Source organism: Megalobrama amblycephala, linkage group LG14 (genome assembly GCF_018812025.1).
Source record: "Megalobrama amblycephala isolate DHTTF-2021 linkage group LG14, ASM1881202v1, whole genome shotgun sequence".
Lineage (NCBI taxonomy): Eukaryota > Metazoa > Chordata > Actinopteri > Cypriniformes > Xenocyprididae > Megalobrama > Megalobrama amblycephala.
This window is the reverse complement of record NC_063057.1, coordinates 6,812,619-6,834,524: the sequence shown is the minus strand read 5'-3', so window position 1 is coordinate 6,834,524 and position 21,906 is coordinate 6,812,619. Positions and strand designations below refer to the sequence as shown.

Here is a 21,906-nt window from a genome sequence, read left to right as displayed (position 1 = left end):
GAACAGTGTGTTAGTCTGAACTGAGAACAGCTGAAGCACATCTGGGAATGAATCAAAATGTGGGAATGTCTGACACTGAACACAACTTTCCAGTTCAGTGGATTTCTTGGATCATTTCTTGGTTTTCTAGTTAAATCCTAATCAAATAACATTTTCACATTTTTTGCATTTAGAGTATATTATGAGAATCAGTTAATTCAGTACTCTTGAATGTAACTGATTTCTAATGGCGATTACCAAGCATTCACAATGAACATCCGTTATGAATATTTTCCACATTTTTTAAATAATAGTAAAGACATCAACAATTATGAAATAACACTAGTGGAAGAAGTATGGGAAATATTTAGCTGTATTTATATTTTGCAGTAAAAGTGAAGGGTTTATGCATTATATATATTTTAAAAAGCATATAATATATTTAAAATATACAGAAAATTATTAAATATATGACATTTTATATAATTTTACTTTAAAAAGTTATTTTATTTGTATGTATTTATTTTTTTAAATAATTTCATTTTTATTTTTTTATTTTTTTATTTTTGCTTTTCAATTTAATATCTCGAGTCTAATAATCTAGTGCAGAGGTCTTCAACCCTGCTCCTGGGGACCCACTGTCCTACAAAATTTATTTCCAGCCTGCTTCAGCACACCTGCCTGTGATTTTCAAGCAATCCAGAAGAGCTTGATTAGCTGGTTCAGGTGTGTTTGATTAGGGTTGGAGCTAAACTCTGCAGGACAGTGGGTCCCCAGGAGCAGCGCTGAAGACCTCTGATCTAGTGATTGTGAGTAAATCAGATCAGGCTCTTGATACTCACACTGGACGTCCAGCTGCACTGATGCGTTCTGAGCGCCGTGTTTGTTCTGAGCTGTACAGACGTATCGTCCGCTGTGTGTCGGGTCGGTGTTGTTGATGGTCAGGTTCTGTCCGGTCTGCACTGGTTTCAGGTGTTCTTCAGTGTCTCTGTACCAGGTGTAGTTGAGCTCCGGTGGGTTTGCATCACTGCTGCAGCTCAGAGTCACTGAACGACCCTCCAGAACAACACCAGATGGATTTACATGTGCAGATGTGTTTTTAGGAGGATCTGATGGCGGAGAAAAACAAAACATTTTTTGAATAATAGTAAAGTCTTTAATGCTGTGAAATAACACTAATGTAAGTATAGAAGAAATTAGTGAAAAATAAAAATGCCTTTTAAATAGTACTGAAGGAATAACATTAATGTGAACACCTTCCATGTTAAAAGGGTCCGCTGGCAGCAGTTTAAAGGACTACAAATTATAGATTAACAAAGTAATGTTTATTATATTTTCATTTAGTTCCTGTTGTTCACTGAACATTTACAAGCCTATTAAAGGATGAAAAAGTTGTTTAAATGAAGATCATTTATAATAACAGTTGATGCTCTGTGCAAAACAAGTGACTTAAATCTTTGGAGTTAAAGCAACAGTGAAGGTTTATATATTTATAAAAAATAGTGATACAGAGCATTCACTGTAACTTTACTTTAAAGAAATTTAAGTAAAAGTGAAGGTTTTATATTTAAAAAAAATATATAAAATATTTAATATTTATATTTTATATTTTGTGTATTTACATTATTCCTCTCTCTCTGCACATAAAATAAATTATAAGCATTATTATGCAATATTTGATATACTTATTTATTTATAGTATATATGTGTGTATGTATAGAGTCTGAAATCTCCAGTCTAATAATCTAGTGATTGTGAGTAAATCAGATCAGGCTCTTGATACTCACACTGGACGTCCAGCAGCACTGATGCGTTCTGAGCGCCGTGTTTGTTCTGAGCTGTACAGACGTATCGTCCGCTGTGTGTCGGGTCGGTGTTGTTGATGGTCAGGTTCTGTCCGGTCTGCACTGGTTTCAGGGGTTCTTCAGTGTCTCTGTACCAGGTGTAGTTGAGCTCCGGTGGGTTTGCATCACTGCTGCAGCTCAGAGTCACTGAACGACCCTCCAGAACAACACCAGATGGACTTACATGTGCAGATGTGTTTTTAGGAGCATCTGATGGAGGAGAAAAACATTCAGGCAATTATGTTATGATTTACAACATTAATTCTAGATGATCAGACAGTATTAATTGAAATAATCTTACACTGAACACGTAGCTTACGGGACTCCTGTTTTGTGATGTTCTGCTGAAGCTGGTGTGTTACAGTGCAGGTGAAAGTGGCTGAATGATGACGGTGAGTTACAGTGAAGATCAGATCAGAGATCAGCTCAGTTTCGCTCTGACGCTGATGTTGTGTGACGATCTCCTTGAGGAGGTGTTCAGGAGACGAGCTCCATGTGAGAACTGCTGGACGAGAGGAACAGAAGATCTTAGTCGAGCAGCGCAGATTCACAGAGCTTCCCTCCTTCACCTTCTTCACCTCCTTCACCTCCTCCTGATCCTCAAACAGACTCACTGTGGGTTTGGGTGGAGAATCTACAACACACAGAGATACAGACAAACATTACAGGATCACATGGATCATCATATCATACAGTATTGTACAGTTGAAGATTTATTTTTCATTCATGTCCAGTCACATTATCCGATTCATTTAGCATTGGGGACGTAAGCTATTTTCTGTGAATGTGTGAGATCTCTGATTCATTAGCCGCTATAGAGAAACAAGTGTGCAGCCATCTTTAGGATTTTGTGTTTCAGTTTTTGCAGTAACTCTGTATATTTCTGTGGCATCACTGTTGAAGAGTAATTAGCTGGTGAAGAGGATTTACTTTTTGTAGAGTTAACGACAGTTATCATGAGCGCTGTAATGTTTGAAGAGGATGTCATAATAAATCCCAGTAGACCAGGAAGATTTTAAAACGAGCGGTTTATTCATAAATCCATAAGATCTTACCTTCATGCTGTGGAAATACAAACGAGTGCAGCACTGAAAAGGGGCGGAGCTACATAAGGTCTATAGGTCAATAACTAGAAGAATAACAGTGCAGTAAATGGTGAAACTACTTGCTCTGCACTTACATTAAGATAGAAGCAGCATCAACAATATGACACTCACCTATGACGACAATTTCAACAGGTTTTGTGTAGCTATGTTTCAGTCTACCGTTGGTCTCAAGTCTGAAGTAATATAACCCATTATTTTTCTGCTCAACATTATTGAAGCGGGTGGTGCAGTTTTTCTCTGTAGGAGTGCCAAATATTTTTCCTCTTAACTGTCCAGTGTTGGGGCTACTGGAGTCAAACGCTATGTTTTCAGACCATAAGTCTTTTTTCCATATTCTCTTTGCACTATCAGTGAGATAATTTTTAAAGTCTTGATCAATATCAAATGTGCAGGGTATGAAAACACAGGATCCTTCTAGAGCTTCTACTCTCTCCGGCAGATTGATATTAAAATCACAGAAAACTCCTAAAACACACACAGACAAGAGGAAGTGATCACACAGAGTTCACATGCAGAATAAACTGCAGCTCTTATTGCTCTTTAATCTTACAAAGCTCACATGAAAATGCTTTCAGAATATTAATTCAGCAGAGAATAATCCATAAGAACGAGACCTTGTATCAGACATCCAGTGAGGAGGAACGTCACAGATATTTCCATCATGTACATTCACTCCACCTTACAACAGAAAATACAAACACACAATCATATACACTCTTAAAATAAAGGATCTTTATTGGCATCGATGGTTCATGAAGAACCTTAAACATCCCTGAAATCTTTCCATTCCACAGAAAGCTCTTTATAGTGGAAAAAAGATTCTTTAGATTATTAAAATGTAAGAAAATATGGTTCTTTTAAGAAGTGTTCAGTGAAAAGTTCTTCAGGGAACCATGAATCGCTGTGAAAAAAAACCCTTTTGGAAACTTTATTTTTTTATATAACATTTATTTCCTTTTTTAACTTGTGTATGAATTTTTAGCTGTTGGTGTAAACTCATATAATTTCTAATGTCCAAAAACAATTTTTCATGAGTGACATAAATGTCATGAGAAAAAACAGGCTACTAAATCAAATCTTTTCATAAAGATTAAAACAGGACCTGCTCATCTTGAACAACTCAACCTCAGAGCATCAAAACACTGAAGATCTCAAAACGACAGAAGTTTTAGTGTGTAAATGACTTACCAGAGAAGAGTGAAAGAGCTGCAGCGCTCGACTGTGACGCTTTTACACTGATATAGAGAGAGATGTGTGTGAAGACGACACGTCTTTACTGCTATTACCCAAGATACTGAAACTGAAAGCAGAACAGATTTCTGCAAAATAATGCTGTTTGTTTCTCTAATCGTGATACCGATGATAAAATGTATGGAAGCTTGTTTCCACCGCAGAATAAAAAGTTAATTTTGACTTTTTATCTCACAATTCAGAAATATTCATAGCACCAGCACAGCGCCACCAAGGATTTCCTGATGATTTTCCTGTTTTTCACTCTCAGTCATTAAGTTAAAAAAGTCATTAAAACACAAAAAGTTTTAAAGGGGTTATGAACTGCATTTTTTAATTATTTTATCATTTTTCCTGAGTTGCACTTATAATGTTAGTATGATTTTTACATCAAAAATTGTCATAATTTAGAAATAAAAGGCTACATTTTCTACCCTGGTTTTAGCCTAGGGCTGGACTATACAGCTAAAAACAAATGTATCACGATATAATGTTTCATATCATTCGTTATGAATAACTGATAATTTTTTATAGGCCTAACCTCTTTTAATCAAAGACCATTAGAGAAAAAAAGTTTTGAATTTAACCACTGTGTTTTTTATTTGTTTGTTCTTACCCAATTTATTAAGGAAAAAAAATGTAACAGTCAAAAACAAAATCAAATTTCAACAAATATCTTCTTTCCAATATCTTAAACAAAGATTTAATAAGTGTCCTTCTGAGGCCACAAGAGGACACAATAAGAAAATATTAAAGTCCTTTATATGTTGCTTATTTGCGCCCTCTTGTGGTCTCCCTCAGGATGTGCAGGAGGAAGGCTTTGGGGACTTGAGCCTCTGCCCTGTTTCAAAATGAATCAAAAGTGTTTGATTCCTCAACAGTTATCATCAGTAATATTGTGGTCAGTAAAACATCATTCATTTGAATTATAATTAATATTGAACATTTCACATTTCAGCCTTTTTTCTCACTCACTGGAGTCAGCATTAAGAGATTCTCACTTGGTTAACTTCTTCTGGGCCAGTTCCATTCTAACTGTGAAACTGTAAATGTTCTTTTCACTCAGACGTGTTCAAACTGCTACAGATGCTGTCAGGAGCTCAGCTGACCCACTGCCTGACAGTATTCTCATATTAATCACTAAAGTCAAGACTTATTAAATCATGTGAAGAGCATTTTTATGTGAGCGTGTGAGAAGCAAATTATTTTGAGAGCATAAAATAGGAATTAAGCAAAACTAATTAATCATAAGAATGTCCAAATCTATTATAACACTTCCATTACCACTCTTTAAAAAACAATTCTCCATCAAACATTTTCACCATATGAATATATATTGTGGTGTAAATACTCAAGTCCAGTTTACTAATGATTGTGTTCTGAGCTGTACAGACGTATCGTCCGCTGTGTGTCGGGTCGGTGTTGTTGATGGTCAGGTTCTGTCCGGTCTGCACTGGTTTCAGGTGTTCTTCAGTGTCTCTGTACCAGGTGTAGTTGAGCTCCGGTGGGTTTGCATCACTGCTGCAGCTCAGAGTCACTGAACGACCCTCCAGAACAAAACCAGATGTACTTACAGACACAGATGTACAGCATCATCTAAAGGAGGAGAAAATAATTCAGGCAATCATGTTGATTTACAGCACTAATTCTAGATGATCAGTCAGCGGCTCCTCATTCAATAGTGTCTTTATTGTGACTGTGTGAAACTTTTATGGTGAAATTACACATTTTCCTTCCACCTTCCATGTTTATTGTTTGCTCATAAACAATGCACTTTGCATGCAAATGCAGTTTAGAGCAGTGTTACGCGTTTGCTAAGGTATTCGTGCATTTTAGCACCTTGATATGCAGTTACTGTATAAAATTAACAGCATTAATGTCATGTTGCGTTGTGATAGCCATGCTGGTTTTAAAAATGATTTCTTACTAGGGCTGGGTATTGACACAATTTTCATTACTATTCACATGCTTTCGATTCGATTATTTTGGATGTAGTATTTCAGTTACAATACATGGTAAATTTTCTAGAGGAAAAAAATCTCTCAACTAATGCAGGGTTCCCACTCGTCCTGGAAAACCTTGAAAACCTGGAAAATTAATGACAAATTTTCCAGTCCTGGAAAACATATGGAAAATTAGAGAAAATGTAAAATGTCCTGGAAAATCTTGTAGTTGTCCTGGAAAATTATTTTTTAAAAAGTTCTTGGGTTTTTCTTTAGTCGAGACCAAAGAGTTTATCACTGACCTAAAACAATCATCATTAGTTGCAGAAAGTGCGATGTTCAGGAATGCTGAGTTTTGACACGTGAGAGTAGTATTTTTTCAATGATGATGTTTAGTCTTGTGTTGCCACTTGCAGCAGTTATTATATTGTTATAGTATGTTATTAACTGCTTAAATGCATCATTTTTTGCTTAATTATTATGCAAGTTGATTTTCTGATCATATTTTTCCCAAGCACATTTTACCAATTCCAAACCAATCCATCTTAATAACTACTATTAATTTTGTATTTAGTCATGAAGTTAGTTTATGAAGGCTTGTTTTCTTTTACAGATAAAATGAGCCAAAAAGAGATTTATCTCAGACTGAAAAGTCAAAAAAGATCAAATTCACATGGAGAAGGATGCAATACTAATGCAATACTAGAAATTGCTGTTAAGCAGGGTCAGACAAAAACAGGTGGATAAGAAAAGACACGTTAACTGCAAAATAACTAAGAATTAAGGTGAAGAATTAAGTGTGAAACCATCAGAAACCCTTTAGTCTTCAGTGCCACCATATTCCAGAACTTCAGGATCTCAGAGACTTAGATTAGGTAAAGAATCCTAAAAAATGTCCCCCATTTAAGAATCACATACTGAATTGTAGTAAAATACAAGAAGACAGATTTTTTTTATAGGCTTTATAGACAGACAGATTGAGAGTGACTCTTGAAGGACCAGCACCACATCCTCTTGTACCACTGTTTGAAGAATTTATCTTCCAAAATCTAGCTATAAGGTGTTGGAGTTTATTTTTAGTCCATCTCTTACCCTGAAAAGTCCACCTTGCAAAGATAATGATCTTCCAAAACTTACTGCCAAAAAAATAGAAGTGTGCATCAGTAGTTAAGTAATAACAATAAATGATGGAATCTTGTTTTTGCCACTGAATAATAAATTAAAAATGTTAGCCTAATTGCAACTTTTTATCTCATAAGTCTAAATATTTTTCCTACAATTGCGAGTTTACATAATTGTGATATAAGCTCGCAATTGCCAGGAAAAAAAGTCAGAATTGCGAGTTTATATCACGCTATTCTGACCTTTTTTTCCTCGCAATTATTATTTTTTTCTGGCATTTGACAGTTTATATCTTGCGATTCTTACTTTGTTTCTTAGAATTGTGAGATATAAACTTGCAATTGCGAGAAAAAAAGTCGCAATTACCTTTTTTTTAACAGAAACAATCTTCCATAGTCATAATGTATGATTAAGAGCTCATATTAAAAACTGATTTTATAGTTAAGTCATGGCAATAAACCTTTTAAAGACTTAGAGAGCAATATATTACTTTAGGGCGTAATCCCAGTATTTATTCCCATTGTTGTAAAATTGAAAATGTCCTGTAAAAATAATCGTTGAAAAAGACTGGGAACCCTGTAATGCTGTAAACTACACATGTGAGTCAGTTGGTACTACTATGATAATATTGGTTAAATTAACTTATTTATATGCAAACACTTAAATTACACTCAATGATGTTTTTATTATAAATATAAGTTTAGAATTACATAATCATATTTCTACTCCAATTAGTTTTTTTGAAATATAATCATTAAAATCGCAGCTGTGATTTATACAAACCTGCATTAAATATTGAAGAACATTAAAAATTATAATGAATATGTAACGGTGCATAGCTATATTTATCAGAATGCTGTTTTCTAGCTGACTAATGAGTTTATGGTCACTGAATATGTTTTTCTGGGGTAAATGTGACGTTACGTGACATTGTTTACAAGCTGTTTTATTGACGTCTTTTCGATGTTGAAACACTGATTGAGTTATTACACGAGACATGATACGGATTTCTGTGATTTGTACTGTATATTTTAACACCTTCAGATGTTTAGTTGTGTTTATTTCACGCTGTAACTGGTATTTAAGCGATCTGTCACGCTACATTAAACAGCCCCAAAACGGTATTTATTTCTTGAATCTCATAATAAGATGGACGTCATTTGAAATCTGAGACTTTGCTTCATATCAAAAGTAACAAAGCACAAAGATGGCGATTTATTGGATGGGAGGCGCTACATATTCTGCTCATTCATTAACTGAAAACAGACTAGACTAATCGATTATTGGGATTTAAGTATCGATAACGGCAGGGGGGATCTATCGGGGTAGCAGGGGGTAGCAGGGGGTTCCACCCTAAAAAAAAACTTTGCCACCCCATCTGCCACCCCAGAAATATCACAGAATAAAATATAAATGTAAACAGTGTTTCAAGTACTGCAGTGGCGCTTCAGTGTGATGACCTAAAAAAGACAGCGTAACGCAAAATAATGTCAAGAAAACACGTCTTTCAATAAACTGCATGACTGTTGCACACACACGCAGCGCGCCCAGTGTAATCAGCTTCATTAACAAATGACTCTATGAACCAGTTCTTCGTGAGTCAAAAACACAGCGCAGCCAATTTCACTTACGAATGTTTTTTCCTGTTGTTCATGAAATGGAAAATTACTGCTTCTCGGCTAACTCAGAAGTCCTCTGAGAAATGTAGTCCCATCCGAATATGTCTGAGATTAATTTCGTAATTTTTTGGCGAGCTGATTCTCCGACCGCCCGCTCCTCTTTCATCATGGATAAAGGTCTTTTTGCCCTGTGACGAAACACTAACATGAAATCAATAAGAAGATCCCGATCACAGAAACTAATAGCAGAGTTAGGTAAGAAACTAAATGTATTTTAGTTTTTCCCAAACCATTCGTTCAGTTCTCAAAACAAAGACACATTTCACAAAACGTTTAAAATGACAACATTAGATAGCAAAACTAATGACACACTAGTCAAAATCTGAGAGAGAGCTGAAATAATAATTCACGAGTGTTTTAAACTTAATTACAGTACACAGTACCAGTACTTTAGATGAGGGAAATTTAACTATTCTATGTACAGTAAACTGGAGCACATATTGTAACACACTCAAACTTGTGATTGTCAATGTTCTTTGTAGACATTTTTTATGTGTACTGTATTTTTGCAACTACGAAAGGACATAGTATTGTGTCAGAAAACCAATACTGCTATAGTACTGTATACTGTAATGAAATTTGTCCAGTGCATTTGATTTTGTCAGAAAATATGTTTTTCAGAGGTGTAAAGATTTTGAGTAAATGTAATTAGTTACTGTACTTAAGTATCTTTTTGGCTACTTTGTAGTTGTACTGAGCATCAAAGATATTAGCAAATTTTACTCTACTTGACTACATTTTTGAGCAAGTAAATGTACTTTTTACTCCACTACATTTGTGATGAGTAATGCAGTTACATTTTGCATGCCACCTAAGTTTTTCTGGAGCAGTTTTTTTCTGATATAAAGAAGCGATATCACCATCTAAGGGCACTGAAGGTACTATATCTTGTGCATTTTGCCTTTACTCACGCAAACTTGTCAACAAGGATACTTTATGTGAATGTGAGTGCATTAGCAGGTAGTTTCTGATCGCAGGTGTTTGATTTTTGAGATGAGTTCATGACTGCAGCCGGTGATGAGGCTCAAACCAGCACACACAGAAGACTTACTTAACATTGTTTTATTTATCCGCTATATTAACAAGACCTTTTTGAAGGATATTGGTTTACTTTCTGTGCACTTGAGTTTAACTGAGACTTGAGAGTTTGTAAACGTTTAAAAGGTTGTTGTGTCGACCTTGATTTATTGCAATATTGAGATGTTCAGTTTTATTTTGATTTTTTTTTAATGTGTTTCTCCCAAACTTTGCTTATAAAACATCATTTGTCGCTTGCACTTTGCATTCTCTTGAGATGCAGACATCCAAGAGGCGGACAATTAATTGTATATACTTTAATTAGTTTTAATTAGTGACACTTAGCCTACATTACAAAACCTTCATTTGAATATGGCAACATTTTTATTAAAAATATTTATTTGAATATGGCAACATTTTATTAAAAATATTGATTTGAATAGGGCAACATTTTATTAAAAATATTTATTTTAATAGTGCAACATTTTATAATGTTTTAAAACCTTTATTTTAATATGGAAATATGACATTCTCATTCTAGAACATTTCTATGATTAAATCGCTGACTCCTCCCCCATCAGCAAATCACTGTGTGTTTACTCCATAGCAACGAGGTCAACCCCGCCCTTACTCTTAGCTTAAGACTTCAGTCTATTCCTTAGTAAAAGTTTGTCTCAGCAGCTTTGTGAATAGGTTTTAAGAGAAAACTCTTAGCTAAGAACTTTTACTGCTGTTTAGGAGAACTCTTAGTGGTAAGATAAAATGTTTTGTGAATACGGCCCCAGATGTTTTTGATAGGGATGGGCATTTCAAGCAAAAATAATATTCGAAAATTGCTGGGAATTATTCGATTATTATTCGAAAATCGCACCCCTCCCCTGCACGCACGCACACACAAACAGAGAGAGGGAGAGAGACCATTCACGCTTTCTATCTGTATGATATTGATAAACTGTTTAATTCATTGGGGAATATGCTGTCTTAACTCAAGCCATATAATGATTGTAATGTGCTGAAACATATTAATATGTTCTTTAATATAAGTGAAAGTAAAATCCGCACGGCCATTCATAACAGTGCGAAGCAGAGCGAGTGCTTTCAATTAATTCCTACGTTGAGCTTCCACATGAATAAACTGAAAACGCTCGCTCTTCGCCAGTGGACTATCAGTGTCGCTCGCTCGCGGCGTTCGCCTCGCTTTTGTCCAGTCCGGCACCTTATAGTGGAAACGCACCATGAATGACCGAGGGAATTTTACTTTCACTTTCAAATTATCGCCAATTCGGGAGCGGTGACAAGTGATGATACCGATGTTGTTCCTGAACACCGGCAACACCAACTATCGCAGCAAGCCTACCTCAAGCCATATTGATTTTAGGCTGCCTAAACGCGTTATATCATTGTGAACAGCTTGAATGACGGCACGTGTGTCGTGTGAACATTGATTTTGACGTCTCTGTTATATGCCACGCTTGTCTATGTTCTGCTGTTGTCTAAGAGTAGATTGACAGCTTTTTAGGTGCGTTATTGGCAGCGCGCGCGCCACCCTCTGGTTACATGAACGTGTCACCATTGAAAACATGAGGATTTTTTTAAGACGACAATCGCACAACCTATTCGATATTCTATAATTAAATCAACTAATCGAATATTCGAAAATCGTGACACATCCCTAGTTTTTGACTGTAATATGTTTCAGTTGATGTATAGTTTCGAGATTGTGTTTATAGTTGTGAGAAAATGTTGAATGGTGTTAGGAATTGTGTGTTAGCAATCAAGAAAAACAATAACTAGATTGAAAAGTTTGAAAGACAAATTTTTGCTGGCTTGTCATAAAGCCAATTTAATGTCTTGTTTAAACAGTTTGGTCAGTTAGGCCAGAAGAGATAGATGTTCTGGGAGTTTGCTAAAGTTTTGTTAGGAGATTCTGGATGGTTGCTTGGCTCTTGACATGCAGTTGCTAGGTTGTTGCTAGAGTATGTGGTTGATAGGGTGTGTGTGTGTGAGTATGTGGTTGATTGGGTGTTCTGGGCGAACACACACAGACATTCCCATCACTCTTAAAGGATTAATTCACTTTCAAATGAAAATTATCCCAAGCCATCCTAGGTGTTTCTTCTTTCTGATGAACACAGTCGGAGTTATATTAATAAATATCCTCCTGATGCATCCGAGCTTTATAATGCAGTGAACAGGGGTCACGAGTATGAGCTGAATATAGTGGTTCCATCCACATCCATCCATCATAAACATATTCCACATGACGAAGTTATGAAGTAAAATATCTAGCTTCCGCCAGACCGCCTTCCATATTCAAGTTACGTAAGTTGTTTAGGGAAGGCGTAGCGTAAGCTATTGAACTGCAAGAGTTTTACACTTTCTTCGTACATTGAATATGGAAGGCGGTATATGAATATGAAAGCACTTTCTTCAGCTCATACTCGTGACCCCTGTTCACTGCCATTATAAAGCTCAAGATATTCAAATATCTCCGATTGTGTTCATCAGAAGGAAGAAAGTCATATACAGCTAGGATGGCTTGAGAGTGAGTAAAGATTGGGCTAATTTTCATTTGAAAGTGAACTAATCCTTCAATAACAGAAGCTCAAAAATTGTTTGCAAAACTGTGGAAATTCAGAAGTTTTTGTTGCTCTTTAACTTGCACTAAAATGTGATTTATACCATCAAAGTAGCCTAAGTAATTTTAATAAAACTCCATTAGTGATACAAGCTCAATTATTAATATTAATTATTAATATTAATTTATTAATTAATAAAACTCCTTTAATTATTAATTTATTAATTAACCCTTTCATGCACGAATTATGAAAGGCTACTTCAGGATTTTTTTCAAAAGTATTTTTATTACTCTTTAGGCATGGAAAAAAAAAATAATCACCTTCATTTTTTTCAAACATGCATTTTTCAAGGGGTTGGTGAAATGTCCACTAGAGTGGACAATGTGCATTTGAGGAACCGATGAAATATGTGTTTGAGAAAACAATTATTAAAAATAAATATTGTAAACACTATAAAACATGTTTGTTTTTTTGCTCTTTAACATTGTGTTCATGTATTTTGAACATATTCCAGAACTTTTAACAATCTCTGATTTTTTTTTTGCACATGCAAAAGTTGACCAGTTGGTGGCAGTGTATTGCATGACACATTAGGGTCCACTGCCACTGTATTGACTAAAAAACATGAGGATATCAAGGAGCAATATCATTTTTAAAATATCCAAGTATTGATTTTGTGATTTGAGGAAATTGATTAATCATATGTGGACATCATGCATCACTGGCTATATTTACACTACAATTAATAGTATAGTTTATAGAGTTTTTTTCAAGGGTCAACACTCTCATGATGGAACTAATATCCACAAAATATTGTTATAATAAAAATTAAATTGATTTTCAGCCAAAACTTTACTGCAGATGGCGTATTAAAAAAAAAAAAAAACAGCAATACTATAAATTGTAGTCTAAATATAGCCAGCAATGCATGATTACTCACAATTACACGATTAATCACAATTTCCTCAAATCACAAAATCAATACTTGGATATTTTAACAATTATATTGCTCCTTAGTTGTTGCCTGATGTCCTCATATTTTTTTTACCTGCAAGGGTCTCCTAGAATAGAATGAATGGGCAGACATTCCTCCCCTGCAAGGCACGTGCTATTTTTCTGCCATCTTGTTTTATAGAACTTTTTTTTTGCTCTTGCAAAAGTTGTCCAGTGGGTGGCAGTGTATTGCATGACACATTAGGCCAGGTTCACACCGCAAGCGGCAGCAGAGCAGAAGCAGCGCATATTCTTTCAGCGTCCATGTTAACTGATGAGAGCGTTCACACCGCACGCAGAGGCTGCGCGGCAGCGCGGAGCAGGAGCAGAGCAGAAGCAGCAGTGCCGCGATCGTTTCGCCGCTGGGTCTATTTTTGCTGCGCTGCTAATGCTCAATTAAAGTGAAAGTACACCTTTGATGGACAAAATAAATATGATTTCACACAAAAAGTGCTCAAAATGCACAGAATAAGCATATCTAGAGTGTTTTAACAAGAACTGAAGTATGTCAGGAAAGAAAATTAATATTAAAACATATTTATAGAAGATTTACTCATTTAAACTTGTTTTTAATTATTCAGTTTGGGTTAAAGTATGGTATATTATAGAAAACTTAACTAAACTAGCCAATAAACATTATTTTAGTTATTACACAGACAGCCATATAGGCTCTTGCATACCCAAATCAAACCCAAGTTTGCTGTCTTTTTCGCCGAGTCTTGTAAACATGTTCATGCGTCAGATGATGTAAAACACAAAGCTTACTTCATTCGTGTGCAGCAATGGATGACACGAGGCTTTTATTTATTTATTTTTATTTATTTTATGTTTATATGAGTGTTGTACACCTTGCATGTTAACAAACTTTCAAGACTATCAAGTTTAGCAATGACCAACTTATAAAAACAAATTTATAGCTGTCTTTGTAAAGAAATGCTCACTTTATATGCAGCTTTGAGCCGCTGCTGTGACGCTGTACAAACGCTTCCAGTGTGAATACTCGCGCGTCTCTGCAGCTGCAGTTCACGCGCTGCTGCCGCTTGAGGTGTGAACCCGGCCTTAGCGTCCAATGTAGTGACTGATGTGCAACTGTGACATTCAGACTCATTTATATAGGAGAAAACAACTATTGAATAGCTGTCCACTGTAGTGACTTCTATGCATGAAAGGGTTAATAAAACTCCTTTAGTGATACAAGCTCAAAATAATAATCTGTTGATGTTTTTCATATAGAGTCTTGACTTGGTGCCATGATGGATATTGAAATCTTGTTATTTATTTTATTTTAAACTGTATAGATGATTATTTTGTGGTAATGCAATATTTGTGAACACAATTGTGTATGTCAGGCCATAAATCTCCAAAAACTATGCATGGGTGCTTGCTTTGGTGTTGCCACCCCTCATAGACCTCATGCCACCCCTTTGCTACCCTATAAATAATTTTCTAGATCCGCCCCTGCTTCTTAATGATCAGGGGCCTCATGTATGAAATTTTAATTAGATTTCAGGCACAGAAGAGAATTGTTTGCCTTTGAACATGAAAGTCTGGTCTTTTGTATATAAATGTATTTTAACAGAAGAAAAGAGAGGAGAGAGGAAAAACCCTATCAAATGATCTCTAAACATTTTTAAGTTCATTAGACTCAATTTGCAATGGTGTAATTCACACAATCTCCACAGGAGGGCGATACATACCTGTGTTTAACATAACTGAACCGCATGCACCCGCACACTTATCAATGTGGTCACGAGAGGTAAGTGGTTTGAACCCACAATATGATTCCCATTTTGCACTTCTCCTATATTTCTTTTCGAAAACAGATTGCTAAAAATATAGTTTGTGTGTTTCACTTCCCCTTGGTTGCTGTCAATGGGTTTTTTTAGCCTTTGAATTGCTCACATTAATTTTGTCAGAAATAGTGCATGATTGTTGACCTGATTATAGAGCTGCGACTATTTTGAGTGCTGATTCATGAGACAAGCTACAACATGAGCTGCAGTTTTACCTGGCATTAGTTTTGAAAGAACAATATATTGACAAGAATAAAGATGATCACTCAGATGTTCTGAAGACACCATTTATTTTCATATTGGCTTTTTTTTAAGTTGACATTACATTGCATATTAAAGGGTTATTTCACCCCAAAATGAAAATAATGTCATTTATTACTCACCCTCACGTCGTTCTACACCCGTAAGACCTTCGTTCATCTTCGGAACACAAATTAGGATATTTTGATTAAATCCGATGGCTCAGTGAGGCCTGCATTCACAGCAATGGTACTTTCTCTCTCAAGATCCATAAAGGTACTAAAAACATATTTAAATCAGTTCATGTGAGTTCAGTAGTTCTACCTTAATATTATAAAGCGACGAGAAAACTTTTTGTGCGCCAAAAAAACTAAATAACGACTTTTCAACAATATAGTGATGGCTGATTTCAAAACCTTGCTTTGGAGCTTTACGAATCGAATCACTGATTCAGTTCTTCTATCAAACGGCTAAACTGCTGAAATCACGTGACTTTGGAGCTCTGAATCACTGATTCGATTCGTAAAGCTCCAAAGCAAGGTTTTGAAATCGGCCCATCATCGGCGCACAAAAAGGATCTTGAGAGAGGAAATGTCATTGCTGTGAATGCAGGCCTCACTGAGCCATCGGATTTAATCAAAATATCTTAATTTGTGTTCAGAAGATGAACAAAGGTCTTATTGGTGTAGAACGACATGAGGGTGAGTAATAAACGACATTATTTTCATTTCTGAGTGAACTAACAATTTAAAATATATGTTAAACTAAAAAAAAACATAAATATAAATATGTTTCCCTTTCGTGGGAACTATCGACGCTACGTCAATGACGTGATGGGAACCTTCTGCATTTTGTGTTCGTGAAGCACCTCTGTATCCAACCAATGAGAAGACATGACGTCAGAGGCGGGTGACGTCACGGACCAGGAAACTATAAAGCATACCCAAAAACAGAGAACGCCAGCTTCTGTTGTCTTCAGCAAGCGCTATCTGTATCTTGTCTGTCTTATTTACTGTTGTTTGTCCCTGCACACATTGCACACACTGATCTCTTCGTCCGAGGACAAGAGTTTCATAACACAAAATAAGACAAATATATATATATATATAAATGGGGGAAAAGCAGCAAAAGTTTACAAAGTGTGCTCCTCCCTGTCCGCGCTTCATTACGGACGGGGATACACATGAAATGTGTGTAAAATGCCTGGGAGTTGAGCATGCACAGCCATCTCTCGAGGGAGCTGTCTGTGTACATTGCGAGAGGCTCACTCTCAGAGTGCTGCGTTCACGCCGCGCGCTCTTTGAGGAGGGCGCCGCGGCGAGTGTTCCCCGCGGGTCCGGTCCCGCTGCTGCTGAGGCACGGCGAAGGCTGCACTCGTGGGGTTCACAAATGGATTTAGCAGAGGGGGGAGAGACGGGCTCTGCCCTATCGCTCCCCTTACCTGCTAGACCCAGTGTCTCTCCTCTGGTGGCGGAAGCACGCGCTGCGGTTTCTTCCCCCCGGAAAGAGATACCGGCACTCAACATATCTTCCTCCGAGGAGCTTGATGTGGAGGGTGCCGGAGAAGGAGATGAGGGACCGCCATCCTCATCTCCAGCGTACGAGGAGCTTTTGGAGGTAGTGACCTGGGCAGTTGAAAAGTTAAACATAGACTGGCCCGCAGAGAAAAGTGAAACTCAGCCTAAGAGCAAACTCGATGAAAGATTTCTTCCAGCGCGGTCACTACCCCAGCGTCGGGGCCTGCCGTTCTTTCCCGACCTCCACGCCGAGGTGTCGAGGTCGTGGAAGAGACCAGTACAATACCGTGTTTACAGCCCCCAAACGTCATTATACAGTAACATCATGGGGCTGAAACACCACGGCTATGGGACGATGCTATCTCTCTCCCGAGTCTGCGTCGTCCCTTAAGACCCCGACGTTGCCCACTAAGCCATTAAAAACAACCTCCAGCTTAGTGGGCAAGGCTTATTCGGCAGCAGGTCAGGCGGCGGCATGCCTGCATACAATGTCTATCTTGCAGGCTTACCAAGCCGACCTGCTGGGGGAAATAGATGAGAGCGGGGAAGCGTCATTTGAAGCTATACATGAGCTTAGGAAGGCGACAGATCTAGCTCTCCGGGCCACCAAGGAGGCGGCCAAATCAATCGGCCGCTCTATGGCAGCCCTGGTGGCCACGGAGAGGCACCTTTGGCTCAACTTATCCGACATAAAGGAAAAGGATAAGAACGTCCTGATGGACGCGCCGCTGTCTCCTGGTGGCCTGTTCGGTGACGCAGTGACATCTGTCGTCGACAGGTTCCAGGAGACACGCAAGCAGTCAGCAGCGCTTCAAAAGCTTCTCCCCCGTCGCTCTCATCCCCCCGAGGCTGCTGGGCGGGAGCAGTCTCGGCCGATAGCCAGCTCCTCAGCGCACAGTGTGGCCACCCGGGCTCCCCCGCAGAAAGCTTGGGGACCGGGGCGGCCGGCACAGACGAAGCCTTCCGGGGGTAGGGCGGATCTGAGGACCGTCATTATCTCCCGGAAGGCTTCCAAGAAAAGGTCCTGACGCCAGTCACTCGGGACCTTTGAGGGCAGTCCCCTCCGGGGTAATTCATATCAGGCGCCCGTCCTACCCCGGTGCCCTCAAGGGGCCGCTCTGCCAACCCTGCCACCCAGTGTGCGTCAGGGCGCAGCGGTCTCCACCGATCCTCCGAGGGGGGTCGGTCGGCGCTCGATTCGTTTGTCTGCCGGTGCGCCGTGTCAGATGAACGAGCCAAGTGCTCAAAAAACACCAGAGACCAGTCTCGAGAGACTGGTTCCCTTAGTAGAATATGTGGAAGAATGGAAAAGTCTCCCGAACATTTCGAAATGGGTACTGCTCATAATACAACAGGGTTACAGAATTCAGTTCGGTTCTCGACCGCCCAAGTTCAATGGGGTTCTCCACACAGTGGTAGCCCCAGAGCAGTCTCTGGTGATGGAACAAGAAGTTACAACGCTTTTGCAAAAAGGAGCTATAGAGAGGGTTCCTCCTCTCAGCAAAATGTCGGGCTTTTACAGCCGCTACTTCATTGTTCCAAAGAAGGATGGAGGGTTGCGTCCGATCATAGATTTACGTGTGCTAAATCGATCTGTAAAGAAGTTGAAGTTCAAGATGCTCGCACTCAAACAGATTATCCCACAGATCAGGTCCGAGGACTGGTTTGTGGCAATAGATCTGAAAGACGCTTATTTTCATGTATCCATCCATCCTTCTCACAGGAAGTTCCTCAGGTTTGCTTTCAGGGGCGAAGCTTACCAATACAGGGTCCTTCCTTTCGGCCTATCTCTATCACCCTGCACGTTCACGAAGTGCGTGGATGCAGCGCTGGCTCCGTTGAGACTCCAGGGCATCCGCATATAGAACTATATCGACGATTGGTTGATACTAGCTCAAACAGAGTGTCTAGCAGTTCAATATCGAGATGTTGTTCTGTCACACATGAAGAAGCTTGGGTTGAGGCTCAATGCCAAAAAGAGTGTGCTGGTCCCGAGTCAGGTTGCAAATTATCTGGGTGTAATCTGGGATTCCACCACGATGCAGGCGCAATTGACTCCTGCTCGTGTGAATTCCATTCTCGGGGCCGTGAACGGGGTGAAGTTAGGCCAGTCACTCACTGTAAAACAGTTTCAGAGACTGTTGGGTCTGATGGCAGCTGCGTCCAACGTTATTACTATTGGCCTTCTGCACATGAGACCCTTACAGTGGTGGCTCAGGACCAAGGGGTTTTCCCCGAGGGGAAATCCTTTTCGTATGATCAAAGTCACGCAGCGATGCCTTCGTGCTCTGGTCATGTGGAAAAAGCCTTGGTTCCTGTCCCAAGGACCCGTGTTGGGAACTCCTCGTCGTCGCGTAATGCTAACGACAGATGCTTCCCTCACGGGCTGGGGGCGATCATGAGTGGTCGCTCAGCTCAGGGTCTCTGGGAGGACCATCAGCTCTCCTGGCACATAAATCGGCTGGAGATGATGGCGGTGTTTCTAGCACTAAAACACTTCCTCCCAGACCTGAGGGGACACCATGTGTTGGTCCGCACGGACAACACTACGGTGGTCTCATATATCAACCACCAAGGGGGTTTGCGGTCTCGCCTGCTATGCAGTCTGGTCAGCCGCATCCTCCTGTGGGCCCAGGGAAAACTCCTTTCATTGAAAGCAGCATATATTCCGGGGCGGTTGAATGTGGGTGCAGACGCTCTGTCGAGGCAGGGCGCGAGGCCGGGGGAATGGAAACTCCACACCGAGGTGGCGGAGTTGATATGGAAAGTCTACGGTCGAGCTCAAGTCGATCTATTTGCCACAGAGGAGTCAACTCAGTGCCCTCTGTGGTACTCTCTGGAGCACCCAGCGCCTCTAGGGCTAGATGCTATGCTACAGACGTGGCCGAGGCTACGTCTGTATGCATTCCCCCCAGTCTCATTGCTCCCGGGAGTTCTGGAGAAGGTTCGCCAGGAGAGGGCCGACCTAATACTGGTGGCCCCTTACTGGCCGACAAGAATATGGTTTGCGGACCTAATATCTCTCCTTCACGGCTCTCCTATGGAGCTTCCTCTCAGACAGGATCTCCTGTCACAAGCGGGCGGCACGATTCTCCATCCCCGCCCAGAAATGTGGAAACTATGGGCCTGGCCTCTGAGGGGGCAAGGCTCATAGAATCTGGTCTCCCAACCGAGGTTGTGGAGACCATCCTTCACTCCAGAGCTCCCTCCACGAGGAAGCTGTATATGTATAAATGGAAACTGTTTGCCACATGGTGTGGCCAGCGTAATACGGACCCTGTCCACTCTCCTATTAGCTGTGTGCTACAATTCCTTCAGGAAAAGTTTTCAGAAGGCTTAACCCCTTCAACATTGAAGGTATATATCGCAGCCATCTCGGCTTATCATAATCCTGTAGGGGGCTCCTCGGTGGGTCGAGACCCCCTAGTCATACGCTTCCTCCGTGGTGCACTGAGGTTGAGGCCTTCGGGGCGCACAAAGACTCCGACCTGGGACCTATCTTTTGTGCTCCGAGGGTTAGCTGAGGCCCCCTTCGAGCCAATAGAAGAAGTGTCAGATAAATTGAACACTAAAAACAGTCTTTCTGTTAGCAATTTCTTCCTTGAAGAGGATTGGTGATTTGCAAGCGCTGTCAGTCGCTCCATCATGTCTAGAATTTGCGCCTGGTATGACCAAGGCTTTCTTACACACTAGACCGGGCTATGTGCCAAAGGTCCCCACTAGAGTGCCAGGTCCCATCATACTGGAGGCTTTCTGTCCTCCTCCATTTGAAAATCAGGATCAGGAAAAACGTAATCTGCTTTGCCCTGTGAGGGCCCTGGATGCCTACACCCACAGAGCTGCCCTGTGGAGAAAAACAGATCAACTATTTGTATGCTACGGGTCCCCTAGAAGGGGGGGCCCAGCATCCAAGCAGAGGATGAGCAAGTCGGTGGTCGAGGCCATGTCACTCGCATATAAAGCAGTGGGACAGCCATGTCCCTTAGCCATTAGAGCTCATTCCACAAGAGGTATGGCCGCTTCTAAAGCTCTTTTGTCAGGAGTGTCACTGGACGACATATGTGGTGCAGCTGGATGGTCATCCCAGCACACTTTCATCAGATTTTATAATCTTAATATAAGTTCTACTCCAGGTTCCTTGGTCTTGCAAGATAGCAGCCAGGCACTTGAAGATACGGCGTAGTTGGGACAGCGTTCCCATCACGTCATTGACGTAGCGTCGATAGTTCCCACGAAAGGGAACGTCTCGGGTTACGAGTGTAACCCCTGTTCCCTGAGTAAGGGAACGAGATGCTACGTCACGTTGCCGTACCTCCTTCATACCTGGAGCGCTTGCTTCAGACATATTCCAGAAGCTGGCGTTCTCTGTTTTTGGGTATGCTTTATAGTTTCCTGGTCCGTGACGTCACCCGCCTCTGACGTCACGTCTTCTCATTGGTTGGATACAGAGGTGCTTCACGAACACAAAATGCAGAAGGTTCCCATCACGTCATTGACGTAGCGTCTCGTTCCCTTACTCAGGGAACAGGGGTTACACTCGTAACCCGAGACGATTTTTATTTGAAATATTACTAATGTCCTAAATGTAAGAGATTAATTTCACAGCATTGTTTTTCATTTCAGATATTTCTGAAAACACTTATAAAATCAAGTACAATAAAAGTTAGTCTTCATCTATTATTTTTTCATTACACTGGATGAAGCTGATTACAATTATGATCCTTTTAAAACAATAGTAATAAAAATACATTTTGAATAGAAAATAAGCACACTTATGTATAATTAAAAAAATTATGTTTTAAAATGAAATGTTTTGTTCCTCCAGAAGGAGCTCATATTTTTAAAGGAGTTTCTGACACGAGAA

General features: G+C 39.7%; 1 protein-coding gene across 1 annotated transcript in view; it reads right to left on the bottom strand.

The window, feature by feature from the left end:
- Positions 1–21,906, bottom strand: part of si:ch73-177h5.3 (hemicentin-1) — a gene marked incomplete at its 5' end in the record, with an annotated part of 100,734 nt that overhangs the window by 59,683 nt on the left and 19,145 nt on the right. Inside the window, one exon of the mRNA XM_048156219.1 lies at positions 1,767–2,033. Within this exon, the coding sequence (XP_048012176.1) occupies positions 1,767–2,033 (267 nt within the window). The remainder of the gene's footprint in view (positions 1–1,766; positions 2,034–21,906) is intronic.